General features: G+C 38.5%; 1 protein-coding gene and 1 pseudogene across 1 annotated transcript in view; one reads left to right on the top strand and one right to left on the bottom strand.

Moving 5' to 3' along the window:
• The window catches only part of Ocln (occludin), a 40,088-nt gene extending 21,526 nt beyond the window's left edge, over nucleotides 1-18,562 (bottom strand). The window contains exons 1-3 of the mRNA XM_027951620.2: nucleotides 18,513-18,562; nucleotides 14,922-15,603; nucleotides 10,493-10,654 (exon numbers count right to left, since the gene is read on the bottom strand). Coding sequence (XP_027807421.2) covers nucleotides 10,493-10,654; nucleotides 14,922-15,603; nucleotides 18,513-18,562 — 894 coding nt within the window. The remainder of the gene's footprint in view (nucleotides 1-10,492; nucleotides 10,655-14,921; nucleotides 15,604-18,512) is intronic.
• A 6,777-nt stretch (nucleotides 18,563-25,339) lies between these two features.
• On the top strand, nucleotides 25,340-25,771 carry LOC139705916 (small ribosomal subunit protein uS15 pseudogene; annotated as a pseudogene).
• Nucleotides 25,772-26,080: the final 309 nt, after the last annotated feature.

The following is a 26,080-nucleotide window of genomic DNA, read 5'->3' on the forward strand; positions in this document are numbered from 1 at the left end:
CCACAATGAATTCTGAAGAGTCGATAGGGTTTTAGAGCTTGGGAAATAAGTGAGGTGGAGAAACCTTATACTCACAGAACAAACCTCAATTATCTTATTCGAGGCCCCTTGCTACAGACATGGAAATCCTGGAGAAGAATGTACTCTAGTTTAATACACTTGTGCCTCATGCCACACCTCAACAGGTATGCAGAAAGCCATGAAGTCCTTAGAGCCCAAGCAGATATCACTTGCAGTTCCAAACCCCCTTTAGTTTACTCCAGTCTGGTATACAAAGTATACCATCATGTAAAAAGGCTTCGTGCATACAACAACTCATGCAATGCAAGAGTGCAGCTGGACTCCAGGAAGAGTGGTTTTAAAGAATGTGCTCCCTAGACCAGCAACAGCAACATCACCTGCTCAGTCAGACCCACCCCAGCCCAGCAAAACAAAGACTCCCCATCAAGCTCTGTAACAAGCTCTTCAGGGGGATTCTAATGTTGGCAAAGTTTTCAGAGCCACAGATACAGACACAATTCTTCTCCATCTGGCAAACAAGTGGTCTGTGTTTAGATCATTGTACCTATACACATAGTTAAGCTTAGAAATGCTACCTCTTGGTACTGGAAATTCCTGCTTTCAGAAAGCTCCAGCCCAAGCTCATTCTCCTTCAATAAACTCTAAACTGGCTCTCAGGAAACCCTGAACTGCTCTCGCATCTCTCTCCATTCATAGTGGTGCTGGAACAGTCAGGGCCTACTATAATCCACCTGGGTGGTTTTGAAAGTGAACAGGAGGCTTCCACTCTGGTCCATTTTGTTTATTGGAGGCCACAGATAACAATGTAATCTTGCCTATATATTAAAGAATGCCTGTACAAGTTGAAAAACATCTATTGGTGGAATGTGATGGACATTATTATCCAATGTACATGTATGAAGACACAAATTGGTGTGAATATACTTTGGATGCAACCAGATATGAAAAATTGTGCTCTATATGTGTAATAAGAATTGTAATGCATTCCATTGTCATATATAAATAAAACAAAATTAATTTTTAAAAAAAGAAAGAAAAATATCTATACAAGTTTCATTAGAAGTCTGATGCGAATTACCCAAACCACCCTGTAGCTGGACCATTAACATCTCTCTCCCTGTGTGCATCTATATGCAGGGGGAGATAACATGCACAACCTGCCTATACCTTTGAGGAAAACACTTATTCTTAATGTAAGCTTGTAGCCAAATGGGTAAGAGTAAGTTAAACTCCAACCAATGTTATATGTATGTAGTTACATTTTGGAAACTTTTACCCAAGCTCACTTATTCAAGTTCATCACTGCAAATACCAACAATTACTATTATAGCTAAAATTTATTGACTGTGAATATATTATGTGCTGGCCCTGTTTTTTACTTGCATATTAATGGATGGAACATTTATTTTTCCCATTTTCAGGAAAGTAATCTATTAAATGAATAGCCAAAACTGCCCTGGAGTAAAGTAAAACCTTCATCAGAAGTCAAAGAAACCAAAAGCTATCCTATGTAGGCTGACCACAAATGACAAGATCCAAGTTGCTTAGCAGAGATCCTGTCCCATCTGTACACTTGTGATTTTTGTTTTACTTTTAGCTTTTCTGCCAAAAATATTAAGTTGTGAAGCTCAAACCCAAGTCAACCTGATGTCCTACACTGGAAAAGGCAGTGAGTAAACAGAGTCTAAACTCATCTGTCACCACTGGCTAGCTGTTATCTTACTATTGTAGTGAGTCTACTCAGATCTCCAGCTTCCTTTGTGTGAGTTCAGAGAGGCAAATCAGATGACCTCACCCCAATCTCACTCTTAGATCCTCTTTTTTTTTGGTGTGTGTGTTGCTGAGGATGGAACCCAGTGCCTCACACATGCTAGGCAAGCGCTGTACCACTGAGCTACAGCCCCAGCCCTCAGATCCTTTCTTTTACTTTACTGCAACTAAATTAGGCACACCTAAAACTGAAGCTCTTAACTTTCAATTATGACTTCACCAGAATACTGTAGGTATCAATAAAACTAATCTCAAGCACATAAGTTTTATAATCAGTCCTTAATATTGACTGTAGAGATATGTTTTTCCAAAGCCAGGTGCCAGTTTCTGTATATTTAAGCTCTAAAAATGCAGATGTGGTAAAGGAATTTGAACAGAAAGATTAATATGAATTATTCAGGGCTGAGGTTGTGGTCAGTGGTAGAATGCTTGCCTAGCACATGTGAGGCACTGGATTTGATCCTCAATACCACATAAAAATAAATAAAATAAAGGTATACATACATGGAATATGATATATATATATATATACACACACACACACACACACATATACATATACATACACACACACACATATATGTATGAATTACTCATCTCCATGGACTCAGAGGTGTTAGTCCTTCCCAACTCAGTTCTGGCACCCATAGTTGAACAGTCCCACATCTGGTATTCTCAACTGCTTAGACCATAGTCCCTTGACCTTATAAGAAACCCAGCTCAAGCAGACAGAAAGGGATTTTTTATTTATTTGTCTGTTTGATTGTTTATTTATTTATTTATTCCCCTGAGACAGGGCCTCACTAAGTTGCTTAGGGTCTCACTACATTATTGATTGTGGCTTTGAACTTGTGATCCTCCTGCCTTAGCCTCCAGAGACACTGGGATTACAGGAGTGTGCCATTGTGCCTGGCTCAGAAACTCATTTTATTATTTTTTAATACCTTTATTTGTTTATTTTTATACGGTGGCAGGGATTGAACCCAGTGCCTCACACATGCTAGGCAAGTGCTCTACCACTGAGCCACAACCCTGGCCCCTCAGAAACTCATTTTTAACTGTTCAATTTGCACTTTGAATGTAAACTTGGTCATATGACCAGATTATCAAAAACAAGGGACAACTGCAGTTAATTCATGCAACATATTTATAGTACATGAGGTTTACACAGCACCTTTTTCTAGAAGTCATTTCCTCATTCCATACAGTTAACTTTGGGAAGACCATAGGCCAGGCTATGTGAGGGGAACCCTGGCCACAGTGGATCAGTGTAAGGATGGTCACCAGATCCACATGACTCTGACCCACATGATTCAGGGTCCCTTCCCAGGCCAGTGTCAGATGAAGCACCAATATGAAAACTCTAGAATGCTAATTGGCTACTTCCTGCTTGTGTTCCCTGAGAGAAAATAAAGACTACCCAGGCAGAAAGAAAGTCAAGGTGAGAAAGCAAATCCCAAGGTCCTTTAAGTCCTTGATTCTAGTTTTTCCTGAAACAGTCACCATCCCTGTCTTCTAAGGCTAAGTTGTTTCAGCTCTTTCTAGGATTTCAAAATCTTGCACATAAATTCCTCTTTTTCACCTAAGTAAATTCAAGTTATATTTCTGCCACCTGTAATTAGAAGAATGTCTATTTATTTATTTATGGTACCAGGGATTGAACCCATAGGTACTTAACCATAGAACCACATCCCCAGTCCTTTTTAATATTTTATTTAGAGATGGGGTCTCACTGAGTTGCTTAGGGCCTGGATAAGTTGCTAAGGCTGGCTGTGAACTCACAATCCTCCTGCCTCAGCCTCCTTAGCCACTGGGATTACAGGCATGTGCCACTGTGCCTGGCAAGAATGTCCATTAAAGCGACATCAAAATTCTTTTTGTAAGGTCAGCTATTTTCCTTTCAGTATCCCCGTCAGACAGACAGGATAATTTCACTGTTTGTATCCATTTTCTCAGATGCAGCTCACATTAGTCTTGAGAGGCAGACAGAATAACACTGGCTAATATAATGGATAAGGAAACTGAGATCCATAGAGTTTAATCAGCTTGCAACAAGTACTGGCATCAGTGCTATTGCCCCTATATTAGGCACTCTCTCCAAACAAACTTCCTTGACATATTTTTTGGTTAAAAATATCACAAATGAGTTGGTAGTGTAGCTCAGTACTAGAGCCTTGCCTAACACATGTGAGGCCCTAAATTTAATCCCCAACACTCCAAAAAAAAAAAAAAAGTACATCCATTAGAAGTAAAAAAGACAGCGTTATCCACCAAGAATGGAAAAAAGGGGGAGTATTAACAATCCCATTAGGCTATTTAAGAACTAATAGCTACAAATGAAGGCTATTCTTTGCCTACATGATGCACAAATCAGGCAAAGCTTAGTTTTGGGCCTGGTAACAAAACAACCTAGGCAATTATGAGCACGTTCACTCAGTGTAAAGGGTTTGTACTTTTTTTTTTTTTTTTTAAATGGGATCTTGCCCAGGCTGGCCTCTGCATCCTGCATTCAAGAGATCCTCCTTCCCTAGCTTCTAGCATGAACTACAAGGGGCACACTGTGCCTGCCCCAGGGTTCTGCTGTTATAAACACCTCCATGATACAATTAAGACAATGGTAACTCAGGAGGCTGAGGCAGGAGAATCACAAGTTCAAAGCCAGCCTCCGCATTTTAGCAAGGCCCTAAGCAACTTAGCAAAACACTGTCTCAAAAAATTAAAAAAGGACTGAGGATGTGGCTCAGTAGTTAAATCCCCTAGGTTCAATTCCCAGTACCAAAAAGAAAAAAAATTTATTTATTTAATTAGCAATGCTGAGGATTAAACAGAGAACCCTCCTCATAATAGGCAAGCAACGTGCCTGGCAATGCAGTTTTTAGTAATCACAAAGTTCATCAACAGGAGAATGGATAAACTGTTATCGAATGTTACAAAATAGAGATCAGACAATGGTGACACCAGGTAGACCCCAGCTACCTCCAACAACACATTCTAGAGATGAAGAAGCTGAGGCAGAGACATGAAAAACCTTGTCAAGTCTCCCAAAAGTAACTGGCAAGGTAGATCATAACCCAGGCAATTTGGCTCTAGTCTAGAGCCCCTCTGCTCTACTATACTGAATTTGTATATGTGATTAGACACCTAGAGTCAGAGGTAGGGGGAAGCAACCATCCAACATCAATTAGAACCTTCTTTCAGAATGACTGAATTGGTAGAACAAGGTCTCAGAACGTATTAAGTCAACAATTTTACAAGAAAATAAACAATCTAGAAGGATACAAATCTATCTGTTAAGAAAGGCCCCAGCAGAAAACTGAAAAAGAGGGAGAACACTTTTCATTTTTTCCCTCATTTTTTCTTATATTATTTGCATTATGTCATAATAAATTAGTATTGCTTTTATACTAACAACTTCTTACAAACCACCACAACAAAAGCCATTAGTCAATATAGCCGAAACTGAAAAAACCTACTAAGCAACAACATGGGTTGGCCAAATACATGTCTACAATAGAATGCTACTAGCAAACATGCAGGAACATAAATTTCACATCCTCAGGCCAAATATACAGAATTTTGATCATATAATGGAGTATAAGAAAAAATTCTATTCCCTCTAGTTACCATTCTGGTATATTTTCTTTCTCTTTTCTTTTTTTTGGGAGGCGGGGGTACGGGGGTGGGGTGCAGTGGGAGGCCATCCTGGGGATTGAATCACACATGCTGGGCAAGCACTCTACCAATGAGTTACATCCCCAGCCCCTTATTTTTAATTTTATTCTGTGTATTTTAGGGGCTAGGATGTGGCTTAGTGGTAGAGTACTTGCCTCGTATGTATGAAGCCCTGGGTTCAATCCCCAGCAACAAAAACAAAAAAACCCTCCATACTTACAATCATATTTATTGGAATTGGGGATCGAACCCAGGTCTTCACACATGCTTAGCCAGAGCTCTACAACTGAACTACACCTCCAGCCACTAAAGCACATTTTTTTAAATCTGGGGAAAATAAATAGATCTGGGGTTTAAGGACATAACAAAAAAATAAAGATTCATAATTTTAAAAGAACCTTAGAAGATTTAAAAGACAACTGAATTGGTAGGCATTTATGAGTGCCTATAAAAGACCAGGTTAACAAACAGTGTGCAAACATGGCCTGTTTATACAAAAACAAAGTACCCAAAAAGGGGAGTGGGGGAAAACAACTAATAATCCCTGCAGAGAAACCATTGTGTTATGCATACTGGGGCAGGAAATAAGGAAATTCCAAGTTTTCTCAGATATTACAAAAGGGCTAAAACCTGTTTAAAACTCTGAAATCTCAGCTTTTGACATGTCTTTGCTGGGGAAGGAGAGGTGATCTTAAAGCCATTAAAAGTCCAGGAAGAAAGGCAATATTTAATATGGTAGTACATTTCTGGACCTATCCCAACTTGTAAGGAGAGAGTAAACTAACACTGAGAAGCTCCTTGTTACTTTAGCTTTTCTTTTTGTTTTGGTATTGGGGACTAAACTTTACCACTGAATTAAATTTTGGGGGGTGGTGCTGGGGATTGAACCCAGGGCCTTGTGCATGCAAAGCTAGCACTCCACCAGCTGAGCTATATCCCCAGCCCAAGTTAAATCCTTTTTATTTTGAGAGAGGGCCTTGCTAAATTGCTAAAGCTGGCTTCAAACTTGCAATCCTCTGCCTCAGCCTCCCTAGTCACTGGGATTACAGGTGTGCACTGCTGTGCCCAGCTCTCCATTAATTCTTTCTTCTCCCTCAACAATCAACCATGATTAACTATGTGCAGAGTCTCTTGCCTTAGCATTCTACAATTTGTGTGTGTGTGTGCATGGTGTAAGGTGGGTGGGGTATTCTGGGAACTGTACTCGGGACCTCACACATGCCTAGAACCAAAGTTTTACTCTGTACACAGCATAAGAGGTTAATTCTAGATTTTTTTTTGTTTTTGGTTGGGGGTAGGGGGATACCAGGGATTGAACCCAGGGGCACTTAACCAGTAAGCCACATCACCAGCCCTTTTTATTTTTTGAGACAGGATCTTGCTAAGTTCTTGGGGCCTCTCTAAGTTGCTAAGGTTGGCCTTGAACTTGTGATCTTCCTGCCTCAGCTTCCTGAGTTGCTGGGATGACAGGCATGCACCATCACACCCGGAAATTCTAGATTATTTTGATGATACTAATTTCTAAATAGAAGAAAATCACTGATGCACTCCACATAGATTTCAGATATAGGGTTACTTTTGCAGTGGGACAGCCCATGACCACAGTAAAACCAAGTTCAGCAGAAAGGTGTAGAAAAACAGAGAAATTAAGAATAATGGCAGGGGGGGGGGGTAGTGTAAAAAAAAAAAGAAAAAATAATGGGCCTCCTGTGATGTTGAAATTAAAGAAGGGGAACTTGATATTGAGTTCAGCAACAAGAACTCGGGCAACCAAGGGGAGAATAGATGGCTACAACCATCTCCAAGTCGCTTATTTCAAATAGAGTTTCTAAAGGCAAACTGAAAGAAGAGGGAAAAAATAAAGAATCTGCCTAATATTAGGTTATCACAAAAAACATAAATTTGGGAAGTTATATATCTGTTCTTCAACAGGTTATTAAGTTTCAAGAAATGAAAAACATGTTACAGGACTGAGGTTGTAGCTCAGCAGTAAAGCACTCACCTAGCATATGTGAGGCCCTAGGTTTGATCCTCAGCTCCACATAAAAATAAATAAGTAAAATAAAGGTATTATGTCCAACTACAACTAAAAAATAAATGTTTAAAAAAAAATGTTACAGACAGAACAATGAAACTTTCAAGAAACAACTCATAAGCTATCAAATTTCCAGGAATTCAGAGGAAGTTGTATAAAAATGATGCCTTAGCCAGGCATGGTGGTGCACACCTGTAATCCCAGCAACTAGGGAGGCTGAAGCAGGAGGACCACAAGTTCAAGGCCAGTCTCAGCAACTTAGCAAAGCCCTAAGCAACTCAGTGAGAGATCCTGTCTAAAAATAAAAAAATCTTAAAAGGGCTAGGGATGTTACTTAGTGGTTCAGTGCCTTGATTTCAATCCCTGGTACCAAAAAAGGAAAAAAAAAAAAATGATGCTGTTTTCAAAAGTTAAATTTTAAGTAATACATAAAAAAATCATTCATATTTATTGAGTACTATATGTGATATTTCACTACAAGGACACTGTTTAAATCAAGGTCAACATTATCTCAGGCTGGGGTTGTGGATCAGTGGTAGAACACTTGCCTAGCATGTGTGAAGTACTAGGTTCCATCCTCAGTGCCACACACACACACACAAATAACTAGATTAAATTAAAAATAAAAACACTATCTCCTCAAAAATAATTTCCTTCCTTCCTTCTTCCCTTCCTTCCTCCCTCCCTCCCTCCTGCCACCTCTCTCTTGCTATCTTTCTTTCTTTCTTGTGTGGCACCAGGAATTAACCCAGAGGTGCTCTACCACTGAGCTACATACCTGAGTCCTTCCACACCCCCTACTCCCAAGACCAGGTCTCTCTAAAATGCTGCATGCTCACCTCAAACTGCAATCCTCCTGTCTCAGCCTCCAGAGTCATGGGATTACAGGTATGCTAACCATTCCCAGCTTGAAAATAATGCCTTTTTTAAAAAAATTTTTTTTTAGTTGTAGTTGGACATACTATTTTATTTATTTATTTATTTACTTATTTATTTTTATGTGGTGTTGAGGATCGAACTCAGTTTCTCACACATGCTAGGCAACTGCTCTACTGCTGAGCCACAACCCCAGCCCAAAAATAATGCCTTTTTAAGAGTCATTTTCTTCAGTTTGTCATCATCACCATGAGTTACTAAGGCTATCTTTTGCCACATTATCAAAAGCAGATAGAACTAATTAATGTTTCATGACAGTAAGCTCAGGTGAGAGGACAAAGTTCACTGGGACTCTAACATTACTGGCACTGGTCTCCCTTGAGTTGGGATTTTTTTCTTTTTTTTTTTTGGTCTCTCTCGAAACCTTAAGTAAACAAATACAACAGCCAGTGAAAATAGACACACCCAGAAACTCTGAGTGAAACACTTACTTCATAGTTCACATCAGACTGTCCTATTCCATCTATAGATGGCCTTGTCTGAAACAAAAGATGGCAAAAAAAACTCATCCTCACACTTCACCCTTAAAGGGGGAATGAAGGAGGGCTTTCCTGGACACAGTGACCTTCATCCAGGTGGCAAACACATGCCACACTCATCTGGCTTTCCTGTTTTTTGCTTTATTTTTTGCTTTTTGTTTTATTTTGTTTAGGCACCTTCATTAAATAGTTCAGTTACCCATTTGGCAGATATTTTTGGACCAAGGGACTTTCTGGGTTTTCAGTAAAGCTGATAAGATTACTAGTATATACTAAAACTAGAACACCAGTAGGACATGCCTGAAATACCACCTACACCAGAGAACGTCAAGTTCCAGGTCAGACTGGGCAACTTAGCAAGCCCCTGTCTGAAAATAAAATTTTAAAATAGGGCTGGCAGCATGTTATATAAACCCTTTCTAATTTGCAAAGATTTTGTCAGGAATGTTTGCATCTGTATCTGTTAGGACTGAACTGGTATATAATTTCTTATACTGCCTTAATCTGGCTATGGGTAACAGTGACTTCACAGAATGAAGTATAAAGTGTTACCTTCTTTCCACTTTGGAAGAGTTTACGAATAACTGTTAATTTTTAATTAAATAAATGGTATAATTCACCAGTAAAACTAAAAGGAAAAAAAAAAAAAAAAACAGGGCCAGCAGTACAGCTCAGTGGTAGTTCACTTACCTAGATGTTCAAGGCCTGGGTTCAATCTCCAAACAAAATAAAACAAAAAACAAGTCTTTAATCTCTCTTTGTGGACTGAAGTATTTCATAGATAACTATCAGTATAGAATTAGTCACTGTGGTTTGTCATGCTTCTATTCATGTAGAAAGTTTAAAATCCTCCCAACTGGACTGGAGATGCAGCTCAGTAGTGGGGCACTTGCCTGGCATGTGCGAGGCCCTGGGGTTCCACCCCAGGTGTGGTAGTAGCCAACTGCTAATATTCCAAAACACCCTTGCCAATCTTGACCCAAGACAGCACCCAGGGTGATATTATTTCCTTCAAAATGATAAGCAGAGAAACAAAAAGGGGGTAGGAGGAAGACATTGTTTTTCTTTTGCAAAGATCAAGCTCTTTCTACATGATTTCTTTAGAAGTCACTTCTTTTCAGATACTAGACCTGTTCCTTGAAAATGAAAACTTTTGGGGGGAGACGGGGGAAGTGGGGTACCAGGGATTGAACTCAGGGGTACTCAACCACTGAGCCCATTCCCAGACCAATTTTGTATTTTATTGAAGACAGGGTCTCACTGAGTTGCTTAGTGTCTCAATGTTGCTGAGGCTGGCTTTGAGAGATCCTATCTTAGCCTGCAGAGCTGCTGGGATTACAAACATGGGCCACTGCACCCAGCTGGAAACCTGATTTTTACCTTCTAGTAAAACAGTTTCCATTTATCCCATCCTTTCACAGTTCTGAGTAAAATGGAAAGCAACAACTTTTGCAATATACACAGACAACAATTCTAAGCACACAGTTTAACCAAATACCCCAAATTTAGAGTCAGAAATCTGGGGGTTAATAAAAGATTCAAAGTTTTGTTTTGTTTTGTTTTTTTCCTTTACACTTACCCATTCTTCCACATTGGGTGGCTGTTCCTCATAAATGTGTTCTTTGTCCCACAAAATATTGGACTTGTCATACCGGTCCATCTTTCTTCGAGTTTTCACAGCAAAGAAAATTATTAAAGCAAAAGCCACAATGATCATGAATCCTAGCACAATGGCAATGGCCTAAAAAGGGATTTGAAGACATTGCAAATTAATTTTTATTGCTTAATTAATTACAATCTGCCCTCTACAAGTTAAAATCCTTATCTACCCTAGGACCTACTAAATAGTTATGGCTTAATGGACACAATGCTGAAGCAAAACTAACCCACACCCACTAGGCTAAGGCTGGTAAAGCATGCACATGCACTACTTGACAAAATCCTCAGAATGTACTTTAACCCATTCAGTCCCAAGCTTTCAATTCAGTGACAGTTTTAACAAAATTGACACAGGTGCATTGAAATAAGTTGGAAATCATAATCTAAAGCTGATACATATTATTACATTAATTAATTAGATTAAAATTAATTACAATTTATATATTAACATTATTATATTATAGTTCTTATGCTTCATATTAATTAATATGATTAATTATATTTATATTTAAATTTTTGTAGGTGTTTCACCTCTGGGACAATGGACAAAATGGCTTAAAGCTAGGTATTCTCATCACCCTAGTTTAGAGCTATAGAAAACTAGTTCTAAAGATTGCCCATGTAGGGAATGGGTTTTTTTGTTGTTGTTTTTAATTTCTTTTTAGTTGTTGTCGGACACAATACCTTTATTTATTTATTTTTATGTGGTGCTGAGGATCGAACCCAGCACCTCGCACATGCTAGGCAAGCGCTCCACCACTGAGCCCCAGCCCCAGCCCCAGGAATGTGTTTTTATAGACAGTTTTGAGGATGGCCAGTAAAAGGAATTGCAAATATACTTCTAAAGGGCTGGAAAATGCTAATCTCAAAAGTGCTTACAATCCTGTTCATAACACGTTTGGCAAATATTTTTACACAGAATGTAAAAAATTTTAGTGCATAGAGGATCTGTATAACCATAAATGACCAAGACATGGATCCTGCCAAGCGCAGTGGCACACGCCTATAATCCCAGCTACTCAAGAAGTTGAGGCAGGAAGATTGAGAGTTCAAAGCTAGCCTCAGCAATTTAGGAAGGCCCTAAGCAACTCAGCGAGACCCTGTCTCAAAATAAAAAAATATAAAGGGCTGGGGATGTGGTTCAGTATTTAAACGCCCCTGGGTTCAATTCCCAGTACCAAAAAAGACATGAATCTAATCAAACCATAAATTTGAGCCTTGAATTAAAGGTTCCTTAGGTCTGACAGATTCCTGTTTTCAGAGTCTCATATACGTAATAGAAAGGGCCTTGTGACAAAAAACTTCCTATTCTGGATAGTTCTTTCTGTATCTGATAACTATATTAAGTGGTGTGCTGGACTGGGAAGTACTTGAGGTTGAGGCAGGTACCAAGTCTCTGTCCTGGATATCTACTAAAGGGTAATAGAGGCTCACCTTTCAGTTACCCATCTGACAGGGACATCCTTTTTCAAAGAATATAGGTTTCAAATAGAGGGATGGGAATGTGGTAAGACAGGAGTACCAATTCCAGAGCTAGGTCTGAATGGCAGCAACAAACATTCAGAAATACTTTATTTGCAGAGAAAACATTCAGTCTTCAAAATAAAGATAGACAGTTACTGGAGAAAGTCTAATCCTAAAAGAATGACTCATTCAGGTAAAAGAATGGGAATTCCTAAGATGGTGTAAGGAGGAAAAAAAAGAAAACAGAAAACAGATGAGTAACATTTCAGATGCTAATGTAATTAGGATGATTCATTGTTACTGAACAGCAGGGTTCTCAACCTCACCTGTAAATTTGATCTAGAGAGACTCTGAAAACTACAAAACACTTTAAAAAAAAAAAAAAACTGAAGGGAATTTATGTAAACGGGGAGACATTCTATGTTCGTGGACTGGAAGACTTATCATTATAAAGATGACAAAATTCCCAATGATCAATCTACAAATTCAACACAACTCTTCCAAATCCTAGCAGAATTTTTTGCAGAAACTGATAGACTGGTCCTAAAAACTCATATGGTAATGTGAGAGGAACCCAGAATCTAGCCAAAACAATCTTTAAAAATAAAGTCTGGTACTCCCACTTCATGATTTCAAAACTTACTATAAAATTAATGATAAAGTAATCAAGGCAGTGTGGTAATGGCATAAGGATAGACATATAGATGAACCAAATCAACTAAGACTCCAGAAATAAATGTTCACATCTACAAGGTTTGTTTGTTTTTCAGTGCTAGGGATGGAAGTAAGGGCCTTGTGCCTTCTTGGCAAACTATACCACTGATCTATATCCCCAGATCATAGGATAAATTCTTTTTTTTTTTTTGACAATTCATGAATAACATTTAATGAAGAAACAGTACTTTCAATAAATACTATGAAAACTGGATAGTTATATGCAAAGAATTTTGAATCCTTTCTTTACATCATTAATTCAAAATGGATCACAGCCCTAATTGTAAGAGTTAATTATACAACTCTGAAAACACAGAAGTTTTTGTGACCTTGGGTTAGGCAAACATTCTCAGATATAACATCAAAAGCACAAGCAACAGAAAAAAAAAACTGAATAAATTAAACCTCATTAAAACTGAAAATTTGGGCTTGAGGATGTAGCCTTATGGCAGAGCACTTGCCTAGCATGCACAAGGCCCCGGGTTTAATCCCCAGTACCACAAAACAAAAACAAAAGCTATTATGCAAAAGACACAAAAAAGAAAATGGAAAAAGAATAACAAAATGAGATAATATTTACATGTGGATATAAGAGACACATCCAAATATATAAGAATTTTTAGAAGTCCAATTGGGCTGGGGATGTAGTTCAGTGGCAAAGTTCTTGTGTAGCATGAGTGAGGTCCAGGGTTCAACTTCAAAAAAAGTCAAATTTAAAAATGAGTAAAGAGGGGCTGGAGATGTGGCTCAAGCGGTTAGAGCGCTCGCCTGGCATGCGTGCGGCCCAGGTTCGATCCTCAGCACCACATACAAAGATGTTGTGTCCGCCAAGAACTAAAAAATAAATAAATATTAAAAAAAAAATAATAAAAAATAAAAATGAGTAAAGATTCTGAATGCCATTTCTCCAAGGATCATAAAGAAATGGCCAATAAGTACATGAAAAGATACTCAACAACTTAGCTATCAATGAAATACAAATGAAAACCACAAGGACACCTATTAGTACGGGCTAGAATCAGACAGACTGACAATAACAAGGGTTGGTAAGAAAATGGAGAAATCTGAACCCTTACACCTTTCTGGTGTGAATATAAAATAATGCAACCTCACTGGAAAAATCTGGTAGTTCCTCAATAGGTTAAACAGAATCACCATGTGACTTACTAATTCTACCCTTAGATTTACATCCAACCCAAGAGATATTCAAACGCGGGTCACACCAAAACTTGAACACCAACATTCAAAACATTATTTGTAACAGCCAGTAAGAAAAAAGCCTGAATGATTATCAACAAAGGATAAACAGAATGTGACATGTACATATACTGGATTACAATAAAAATGTAAGACTCATACATGCTAAAAACAAGGCAAACTTTTAAGACATCATGCTAAGTGAAAGAAGCCAATCACAAAAGACCACATATTGTGAGAATATATTAAATACACAGAAAATAGACAAATTAGAATTAGTGGTTGACCAGAAGGGTTAGAAAAATGAAGACTAACTGCTATTGGGTACTAGGGATTTATTTATTTATTTATTTTTTAGTTATAAGTGGACACAATATTTTATTTTTATGTGGTGCTGAGGATCAATCCCAGTGCCTCAAGCATGCTATGCAAGTGCTCTACAACACAACCCCAGGAACTCTTTTTGAGATAGTGAAATTATTCTAAAATTGACTGTGGCAATAGTTGTACAATCCTCTGAATAGACTACAAATCAGTGAACTGTTCTTCAAATGGGTAGAGTTATACAGTATCTTAATTATATATTAATAATGACACCCAGTGTTTCCACCACATTCTGATATAATTAGAAGAAGAGCCTTGGCATCAATTGTTTTGGTGGCAGGGAAGGGCAGGTTACTGGGGATTGAACTCAGGGTCACTTTACCACTGAGCTACATCCCCAATCCTTTTCGTTTTTCATTTTGAGATAAGGTCTTGCTAAGCTGCTGAGGGTCTCACTAAGTTGCTATGGCTGGCCTCCAATTTGTGATCCTCCTGCCTCAGTCTCCAAAGTTGCTGGGATTACAGGCATGCACTACCACATCTGACCAAAGCCAATATTTTTAAAACATTTCCAGAGTGACTCTATTACATATTTCAAGTTGAAACCCTTTGACCCAAGTGGATAGGGACAAACAAAACATTATTCATACCTCCTGGGGATCCACCACACAGTAGTGATACAAATACTGATCCACATAGACTCCAGAAACTGCAGGTGTATAGAACTGGTTGCAGAGGGCATATATTTGTGAACTATATAAAGATCCAGAAGCCTGGGCAGTTGGGTTGACTCCCATTATATAGACAATTGTGGCAATAAACACCAGGATACCTAGGATAGCACTCACTATTATCACAGTCAAGTAATATCCTCTTGTTCTGGATATTTCAGATCTTATAACACTGGTAACAAATATTGCCAATGAGGCAATGAAACAAAAGGCAGCCATGGCCAACAGGAAGCCCTTTGCCGCTCTTGGATCCGTATAGCCTCCTCCATAGCCATAACCGTAGCCATAACCATAGCCATAGCTGCCTCCATAGCCACCAAAGCTACTTCCTCCATAAGGGTAGCCAAAACCACCTCCTAGTAAGCCAGTTCCATAGCCTCTGTCCCAGGCAAGTGTGGAGGCAACACAGGCAAATATAGCAATACACATCACAATAATGAGCATAGACAGAATACGAATCACTCCTGGAGGAGATGTCCATTTGTAGAAGTGAAGAATTTCATCTTCTGGGTAAAAAGAATATGCAGGCTGAGAGAGCATTGGCCGAACATGCATTTCTCCACCATATATGTCATTGCTTGGTGCATAATGATTCGGTTTGCTGAAATACATATGAAAAGAACTTTATGTTAGCACTTTTTAGTGTAAGCACAAAGAATATACAAAGCACTTGGAATAATTTAAACAAACCATTGGTAAATGAAACTATTATTATGGCCCACTGAATCAGCTGAAAAGGATTGTTAAAAGATTTTTTTTTCCAGTTGTAGTTGAACACAATATCTTTATTTATTTATTTTGATGTGGTGCTGAGGATCGAACCTAGTGCTTCATACATGCTATGCAAGCACTCTGAGCTACAACCGCAGGCCCAATTAAAAGATTCTTGGTTCTAGCTTGAGTTACTAATTCTGCAGTTCTGAGATAAAACAAGTTTCCAGCTGATACAGATGTTACCAGCCTTAGAAACATACCTGGAGAATGACTACTCTGTATATACTACAGAGCAGAGGATCTCAAAATTTGCTCCATCTTAGGATCACCTAGAAAATGTAAAACTCTCAGATGATGGGCAGGGGATGTAACATAATCATTTTTGTTCTCATTCTCATATACTAGAGCACTTGCCTAGCAAGTTCAAGGCACTGAGTTCAATACCCAGCACTGCAGGGGGAAAAAAAAAAAATCTCAGATGGTACATACTATAAATTGTAATTCCTAGGGTTGAGACCCAGACACTTTTAGAACAATGATATCAACCTTTTTGCCTGTGTGGCACAGGACAGGTGCGATCGAACATAACAACTACACTGGCCTATTCTGGGTAGTTCCTGGCAGCCTCATTCTCCTAGTTAAGAAAACAGATTCAGGGGCTGGGGATGTGGCTCAAGCGGTAGCACGCTCGCCTGGCATGTGTGCGGCCTGGGTTCGATCCTCAGCACCACATACAAACAAAGATGTTGTGTCTGCCAAAAAATAAAATAAATATTAAAAAATTCTCTCTCTCTCTCTAAAAAAAAAGAAAGAAAGAAAAAAGAAAACACATTCATTCTTTCATTCTTTCATTCAGTTAACAACTGTTTACTGGAGCTGTCAGGCTGACTTGTGCTGGGCACTGTTCCGGGCAATGGAGTCAAAAAACTGAACAGGATACTCTCATTCCACAGTTCATTGTGTCAAGAGAGTAAGACATTGAGCATACATAATTCACCCTATGTATCTGTTTATCTGGTGTTCACTAGTAAGAGTAAGAGTTTCCCCGAGTTCTGTGAGTCACTCAAGTAAATTAATCAAACCCAAGGAGGAGGTTGTGGGAACCCCAACTGATAGCAGGTCAGTCAGACCATAGGCCATTAAGTGTGCCTAAGACACATCAGAAGTGGGAGGCAGTATACTAGGACTGTATCCTCAATCTGTAATCTATGCTATCTCCAGGTAGATAGGTTCAGAGCTGAATTGGAGAACACCCAGCTGGTGCCTACAGCTGATGCTAGTGAGGAAAAATCCCCACACATTTTGATGACCAGATGTCATACAGGCATTCTCTAATGATTGTGTTGTAAGAGTACAAGAGAAATGTGTTTTTTCCTGTTATCAGAATTAAAGCTACAACTACTTTTAAAAAGAAATTCCTATCCACGTTTGATGTCAAATTTAAAATATAATCCACTGATAAATCCCCAAATGACCAAGGACCCAAGAACCCTCAAATTGACTTGTTTTATATAAAGGCAAGAATCATTTTTAAAGTTCACAATATGGAAAACATTATGCTAAGTGAGGAAGCCAGTTACAAGAGGTCACTTATCATATGATTCCATTTATATGAAATATCCAGAGTAGACAAATACAGAGACAAAAAGTAGGTGGTGGTTGCATAGGACTGGTGTACGGGAAGTGTGAGCTAACAGGAAGGTTTGGAAGATGATAAAATGTTCTAAAATTAATTGTGGTGATTGTTGTTTAAGTTTATGAATATACTAAAAACCAGTGAGCTGTCTATTCTAAATTGGCAAATTCTATGGTGCATGAGTTATATCTCAATAAATCTGTTATTTTTAAAAATTGCAATATGTTCCCAATAGCCATTTAAATAGTTGTTAATATTGAAGTTTCATATCATGTGTAAAAAACAAAAAGGAATAAATATGCACACAAATATCAACCTAGACAATCCTGAGGCAAACATTAGAAATGGGTATTAGGAGCCAGGTGTGGTGATACACATCTGTTAATTGCAGCTACTGAGAAGGCTAAAGCAGGAGGATCACAAGTTTGAGGCCATCAAGGGCAACTTAGCAAAACTCTTTTCTCAAAATTTAAAAATTCAGTGATAGAGCACCCCTGGGTTCAATCCCCAGCACCCAAAAAAAAAGAAAGAAAGAAAGAAAAAGAAAAAGAATTGAGGAGGAAGAAAAAAATGGGTGACAGTAGTTGCTTCTGGAGAGAAAAGCTGTCATGCTAGAATTTAAGATTAAAAGAGAAATATACTTTTCACTCGGTGTTCCTGGTACAGTTTATTTATTTATTTATTTATTTATTTTTAGTTATAGGTAGACACAATATCTTTATTTTTTTTTTAATGTGGTGCTGAGGATTGAACCCAGTGCCTCAAGTATGTGTGGCAAACGCTCTCCCTCTGAGCCACAATCCCAGCCCTATAGTTTAATACAAGTGCACATATTGTTTAATTTTTAAGAACATTTAATATCCACGTGTCATGCATTCCCAGTAATCCCAGCGACTCAGAAGGCTGAGGGAGGAGCATCATAAATTCAAAGCTAGCCTCAGCAACTTAGCAAGGCCCTAAGCAACTTACTGAGACCTTGTCTCAAAATGAAAAATAAAAAGGGCTGGGAATGTGGCTCAGCGGTTAAGTACCCCTGGATTCAATCCCCTGTATCAAAAAAAAAAAGAACATTTAATAGATCAAAGTTTCAACATACACATTTTTTTTTCACATGTGTCAGACCTTACTAAAACGAAAAATCTAAAAAATGATTTACTTACAATTCATCAGGTCTATAAGGAGGCGGACTTTCAAAAGGCCTGGATGACATGACTGATGTCACTGGTCACCTGCTTTAGGATGAGCAATTCCCTGTAGCTCCCAAGATCAGCCAATCTAAACAATGACAATAGGGCAATGTCATTACTATTGAGGTTAGTTTTCCTGCATCATGAAGAAAACCTGACTCCAACCCCAAGCAACCATTCATGCTACACTGCCACTTTTACACTATGTAATCACTGAGTATAAGAACTATTTGCCCTGTATTCCTCATAGCATTATGCTCTGCACATCCAAAGGACACAAGCATCCTTAAATCCCAAGTTCTATTACAGTAATGAAAATTTCATAAATTAGCCTTTTATAGCTAAGTGAAAATATTTTTAAAGTAGTCACCTCAAAGAACAAGGAACTGTAAAGAAAATTTCTCAAAAGTAAATTATTTCATATTACTTTTGAAAGCTTATTAAAACAAATGCATATGAAAGGACACATAGTCTAGCACATACTAGCCCCTCAGTGTAAACTAAAGCATAATCTAATTGATTAAAAAGTTTGCCTTTAGCTGGGTGTGGCAGTGCAGGCCTGTAATCTCAGCCATTCAAAAGCGTGAGGCCAGCCTGATCAATTTATCAAGACCCCATCTTGTTGGGTGTAGTGGTGCATGCCTATAATCCCAGCAACTCAGGTTAAGGCAAGAGAGTCTCAAGTTCAAGATCAGCCTTAGCAATTTAGCAAGGCCCTAAGCAACTTAGCTAGACCCTGTCTCAAAATATAAAAAATAAAATTAAATAAAATGGGCTGCGCATGTGGCTCAGTGATAGAGCACCCCTGGATTCAGCCCCCAGTACCATTAAAAAAAAAAAAAGGTCTTTTTCTAAGAAAAAAGCAGAAAGATTGTTCTAAAACTCCTCAGAGCACAAATCCCTAAACATCTGCAAGGAATTTCACTCAATCAACACATATTTATTAAGTCCCTAAATATACAGAGAAGACTGTGAAAGTTAAGTTTGGGACACCGTTCTCCTTAAGTCACACACACAAAATAGTCATCACTTCAGGAATTATTCAAGGCTGAAATACATGATAAGATACAGTACAGGTATAAATATAAAATACTTAAAGATCCAGAAGATGGGATCCTGGAAAGAAGGAAGGACACCAAGCCTGGGCAGATACTGACATGACTGTGGATGGTTTTGTAGAAGAGAAGAAACCAGGTGGGGACATGTTAGCATGATTAACCTCTTAAAATAAGGCTATGGTGAAAAAAAAGGAGTCAAAGTCTGATAGGAGTTTGTCACCTCATTCAAGTAGGAAATAGGGAGCCCATTCAAGATTCTCTGCAGAGGAGATATGAATAAGTTAGAACAAAGAGACAAGAGTTAAAAAGAGCACCTGGACCAGCTATAGCAAACCCAGGAAAGGTAACGAAGGACTTAGGAGCTAAGAGAGGAAGAAAACAAACATATCACATAAGTAGCAATGTGCCAGGCACTCTACATAAATTTCTCATTTCACCCTTAAAACAACCCTGACTAGCCACTTCACATATAGATGCAGAAAAGGTCAGAAAGAGATGTGAAGTAATTATGCTAAAGTCCAGAGGAAGGCAGTGAGTCATTTAGATGTGAGTTGAACCCACAAGATCTCATGAGCTTTCCACTACCACAGCATTTAAAAATGAGTTCCATTTGTGATATGCTAACTTTTGGGTGGTGTAGACAATTGGTAGTATGTCCATGAGGCAGTAAGACTAGATATCTTCTGCCTAGGTCCCAGGTGAATCCATGGGCACTAAGAGCTGTCCTGGAAAGACTAGCTACTCTTACCTCAATATGATGAGGTAAACACACAATCCCCAAACCCAAAAAGCTTGAGGTTTCTTTTAGAAAATCCAGTGCTGGAAACCCCAGAAGGTATTCAGCACATTAGCTATAGCACTTCATGCCTCTCAGGTATAAGCAGTAAGTTATATTCCTTAATATAGCAGCAATAAATTATTTCCAGGAGGCAGGACACGGTGACTCAGACCTGTAATCCCAGTGATTTTGGGAGGCTGAGGCAGGAGGATTGCAAGTTCAAAGCCAGCCTCAGCAACTTAATGAGGCCTTAAGAAACTTAGTGAGACCCTGTCTCTAAATAAAACATTTTAAAAAGGACAGGGAGGACTGAGGATATAGCTCTGTGCTTAAACATCCCTGGGTTCAATCCCAGGTTCAAAAAAAAAAGTTATTTCCAGGGGACACCAGTAATTATGGAATAGGGAATTCTGAGATCCACCAGAAGGTAAATTCCATGAGCAGGAATTTTTGCCTATTTCACTGATTAAAACATGACTAACACATTCATACAAATATTTGTTGAATGTTTAATGAGTCAGATTGGACCATGGACATTTTTACCTGCAAAGCTTCTTGTGCTTTCAAGATTGAAAATAATAAGTATCAGATCAAATGAACTTTCTAAGGCATTATCCTCAAATGACACTTGAGCAAGATCTATACTCTGAGTATATTAAAGTGTAATATTTTTTCCTTTTCAAATAAAGTATGTGCAATTGTACATGACTTTATTGGGAAGAACAAATCAATTCAAACTCTTTAAGCACTGTTCTTTAGAATCCATAACAATAGCAGGGTATGGTGCTGCACACCTATAATCTCAGCAATTTGGGAAGATGAGGCAGGAGGATCACAATTTAAAACCCAGGGGTGTTTAACCACAGAGCCATATCCTGGATTTAATTCCCAATATCAAAAACAAAAAACAACTCCACTTTCCTGAAGTACAACATATAGAAAAATATACAAACCATATGTAACACCCAAATAAATTTCTTCATATTCTAATGGTGAACATACACATATAATTGAGTATTAGGCCAAAATATTATGGTGCTATGAAAGATAAAAGTCCAGATTTTCTTCCCAATTAGTGTTCAGAAAAAGGACCTTATAAAAAAAACTGAATTTAAACATTAAATATGGTAGCCTATTTTAGAAGCTGAATGTAAAATAGTAAATATTGACCTTAGATGAATCTTATCCCTTCTATACCTACAATTCAGTCATTCAAGACTATCCCCCAAATTCCAGGCTCAGTGGTAGGTAGATTTTGAAAATTCTAAATTAATTCAGATTAAGCTGAAGTTGTCAGAAATTCAAACAAAATTTCTTTTCAAACTGCTATTTCCTGGATTCAGAGTTTAGTTGTCATGTCTCCTCTAATAACAGAGATTTTAGGTTGTGAAACAAATAATTTTAGAAAGCTCATTAAGAACAAGTCATGCCACACCTTTGTTTCTTTTTTGGAAGTTACCAGACTAGTAGATGAAGGAAACTCAGAGAGAGAAAGAATCCTGGGAAACTTGAATACATGCTTGTGTATTGGGCAGATTCCCAAGGGGCTAAATAATAGCATCTACTTAGTACAAAAGAATGGGCCATTTATGCTTACCTGGAGGGAGGTCTATAGTGGTGACCACAGACAAGGTCAGCCAGACAAGCTTATTCAGATTTGCAGTTGATCAAACACTGAACAGGAATAACTAACCCACTGATTAGGACCCATCAACATTGAGCAACATCTCCATAAAGTCAGAGTTGTAGCAAACTTAGTAGTTTTAACAGCCCCTATTTACTGGTTCACAACCTGAAACAAGTTCCTTATCTTCTTTGAGCTTCAGGGACCTACCTCCTCTGTCAAAGTGGGTCATAATCCTGACCATTGGGCTAGGATAAGTAAGATAAGGTATTAAAGAAAAGGAGCAAATGCATTCATAGTAAGGCATTTCTTCAGGTGAGAAACTTAAGGGTTTAGGCAGTAGGTATTTGGAGGCATGAATACTAATACAAAAAGGGAAATTCAGGGCTGGGGTTATAGTTCAATGGCAGAGTGCTTGCTAACATGTGCAGGGTTTGATTCCCAATGCCACCAAAAACAGTGTTGGGAGTGTAGCTCAGTGATACAGTGCTTGTCTAGGACATGTAAGGTCCTGAGTTCCATCCCCAGCATCAAAAACAAAGCAAACTCAATTCAAAAAAATCAAGACTACAATACAGGATAAAGGGGACCTGGCTTAACAGATGTTCATTTGAAAAGTGCATTTCCTTAGTGAACACTACAACAAAAGTTACAAAATTATCCTGAACTCTAGGAGCACTCACAGAAATAATGCTCAGATCTAGGAATGCTACAGTTATTAAATAGAACAAACAAAATTTGAAACCCGTTCAAGTTGTAAACTAGGTAACTCTCCAGGAGGGTAACTAAGATTGTTAAGAATTTTTTAAAAATATATAATTTTAAAAAATAAAACATGTCTGATTGCAAATGATTAGAAAAACAGGAAATGTTTGGCCTGGAGAACTTGACATTAGAAGAATCACTCTGGCAGCCCTGAAATATCTTAAGAGCTGTCTTTGTAGTTCTAGAAATGGTTAAAAACAAAAACAAGCCAAAACCACAGGGGCAGATTTCTTTTCAATGTTAGGAAGTCTCTCCTTCACCCTGACTCTATCCCTCTTCCAAGAATAACAAATAATGATTTACATTCATGCCACGTATGCAAAACATGTTATTTTGTGTTATTTTTTGGAGACTAAACTGGGTTGAGGGGGGGTGTCTCTTACAAGGCAAAGTCTGCAACTGTGGTTTACAGAAACAGCTAAAGGAGAAGAAGCCCAGCCTAGCAACACTAGGTATGTATTAAGTGAAGGAAAAAAATAAAACAAGTGAAAAGGCCACTGGACTTGCCCACTTGCCCACTGATCACCTCTACTAATGTGTCTAGATTGTGAAAGAGACAAAATGAGAAAGCTATTTTAGAGGCAGGGGCAAAAAAGCAAGCCAAGAGGGCTGAGGCTGTGGCTCAGTGGTAGAGCACTTGCCTTACATGTGTGAGGCACTGGATTCCATTCTCAGCACCACATATAAATAAATGAATAAAATAAAGGTCCATCGATGTCTAAAAAAAAAGTTCAAAAATTAATTAAAGGTATTATGTCCATCTAAAACTAAAAAAAAAAAAAAAAAAGCAAGAGAAGAGCTGGGTGCAGTGGTGCACCTGTAATCCCAAACTACTCAGGAGGATGAATCACAAGTTTAAGGCCAAGTTGGGCAATTTTTTGAGACCCTGTCTCAAAACAAAAATTTAAAAAATGGCTGGGGATGTAGTTTAGTGATAAAGTGAGCCACTTGCGGGGGAGGAAGGTAGTCTCAAAATGCTATGCCCTCAAATTATTCTTTTAAAGAAAACTATTTAAAGATCAGGGTAATGGGTTCAATTCTCAGCATCGCATATAAATAAATAAAAAAGTTTAAATTGGGCAGGGCACACACCAGTAATCCCAGTGACTTAGGAGGCTAAGCCAGTCTCAACAATTTAGCAAAAGCCTCAGCAACTCAGGGAGACCCTGTGTCTGGGGTTAGGAGGGAGGAACTGGGAAGGAACTGTAGCTCAGTGGTAAAATACCTCTGAGTTCAATTCTCAGTACAAAAAAAAAAAGTTTAAATTGTACCTGATGTTAAATGATTCTATCTGGATTATAGGACATCATTAACACATCGTCTTTTAAAAAATGTGAAATCTGGGCTGGGGATGTGGCTCAAGTAGTGCGCTCGCCTAGCATGTGTGAGGCACTGGGTTCGATCTTTGGCATCACGTAAAAATAAAATATTGTGTCCACCTAAAACTAAAAATAAATATTTTTTAAAAAATGTGAAATCTGGCTGATTTTGAAATAGCCTAGCTTTGTGTCAGAATTGCATTTTTAATAAGGTTTCCAAGGTGATTCTTTAAAAAAACCCACATATTTTAAGACTCTGCCTAGAATGGAGGAGTCAATCCGAGGAGGGCATTGATCTTGCAAGTTCCCGTCTAGACAGCTCCCATATTCAAGTCTCAGTTCAAATGTAACCTCAGAAATGCTGTCCAGGTCACTCACTCCATCACACCAAACTTGCTTTATATTCAGCCCAAATTTCCCCCCACACCTAAAACCATTATTCATTCTCTCCCTCCCTGTCTCTGTCTGCCTCTTTCTCTCTACTGCCACCATCTCCACCTCCCTGGAAGACAAGGTGAGACAGATATGCGTCTCACAAGTGAGACGCATATCTGTCTTGACCATCACTTATCCCTGATCTCTAGGACTAATTTCTAGCACAAAGAAGTGCTCAGTCAAAATTTGATTAATAAAATCTATAGTCCAGAAATTTCAACCCACCAATGAATGCCTTGAAATTCTTCCTTCATAAATCTAATAACCTAATAAATACATTTTATCAAATTCAGGTCAGTTAAAGTAGTTAAGTGCTTACTTTCTGAGCAAAGAAAGGGGGTAAAAGGACACAGAACAGGATGGGTACCATCTGGGAGCAAAGCAGAATCCCAGTACCCATTCCAACCTATTAATCAGAATATGTACTTCAGTAAAATCCCTAAGTGATTGGCACCACTGTCAATGGTAGAAGTACTAATCCAAGTAGCTTGGCAGGCTGAGGCAGTAGGATCAAGAGTTCAAAGCCAGGGCTGGGGATGTGGCTCAAGCGGTAGCGTGCTCGCCTGGCACGTGTGCGGCCCAGGTTCGATCCTCAGCACCACATACAAACAAGGATGTTGTGTCCGCCGAAAACTAAAAAAATAAATATCAAAAAATTCTCTCTCTCTCTCTTAAAAAGTTCAAAGCCAGCCACAGTAATTTAGGAAGGCCCTAACAACTTAGTGAAACCCTGTCTCAAAATAAAAAATTAGTTTTTCTGCTGCCTGACTGCTGCCATCATGGGTAGTATGTAGGCTCCAGGATGCTCCCAGCATGCATGCATGCTGTTCCAGTCAGCTCTGCCCTTTCACCCCAGCATCCCCACCTGATTGAAATTGCCATCTAATGATGTGAAGGAGCAGATTTACAAACTGTCCAAGAAGGGTCTGACTCCCCCATAAATCGACGAGATATTGAGGGACTCACAAACATGGTGTTACACGAGTACATTTTGTGACTGGCAATAAAATCTTTGCGAATCATTAAATCCAAAGGACTTGCTCCTGATGTTCCTGAGGATCTCTACCATGTAATTAAGAAAGCAGTTGCTGTTCAAAAGCATCTTGAGAGGAATAGAAAGAATAAGGATGCTAAATTCCACCTGATTCTGATAGAGCCAAATTCACGAATTGGCTCGATATTATAAGACCAAGCAGGTTCTTCCCCTAAATTGGAAATATGAGTCATCCAAAGCATCTGCCCTGATAGCATAAATGTGTATATGTACTCAAGCAATAAAAGTATTAAAACAATAAATAAATAGAGCTGGGATGTGGTTCAGTGGTTAAGTACCCCCCCCAAAAAAAAGTAGTAGTATTAGTAACAGCTGGAAGCCCAGAGTCTGAAACAAAGTTACAACAAAAACCTGCATAGTTTTTTTTACTCTAATACTTCCATTAACAGTAATTTCCCCAGAGGTTGGGGAGGCTGAGACGTAAAGATTGAGAGTTCAAAGCCAGCCTCAGCAAAAGTTAGGCACTGTCTCTAAATAAAATACAAAATAGGGCTGGTGGTGTGGCTCA

The sequence above is a fragment of the Marmota flaviventris genome, chromosome 5, assembly GCF_047511675.1.
Source record: "Marmota flaviventris isolate mMarFla1 chromosome 5, mMarFla1.hap1, whole genome shotgun sequence".
NCBI lineage: Eukaryota > Metazoa > Chordata > Mammalia > Rodentia > Sciuridae > Marmota > Marmota flaviventris.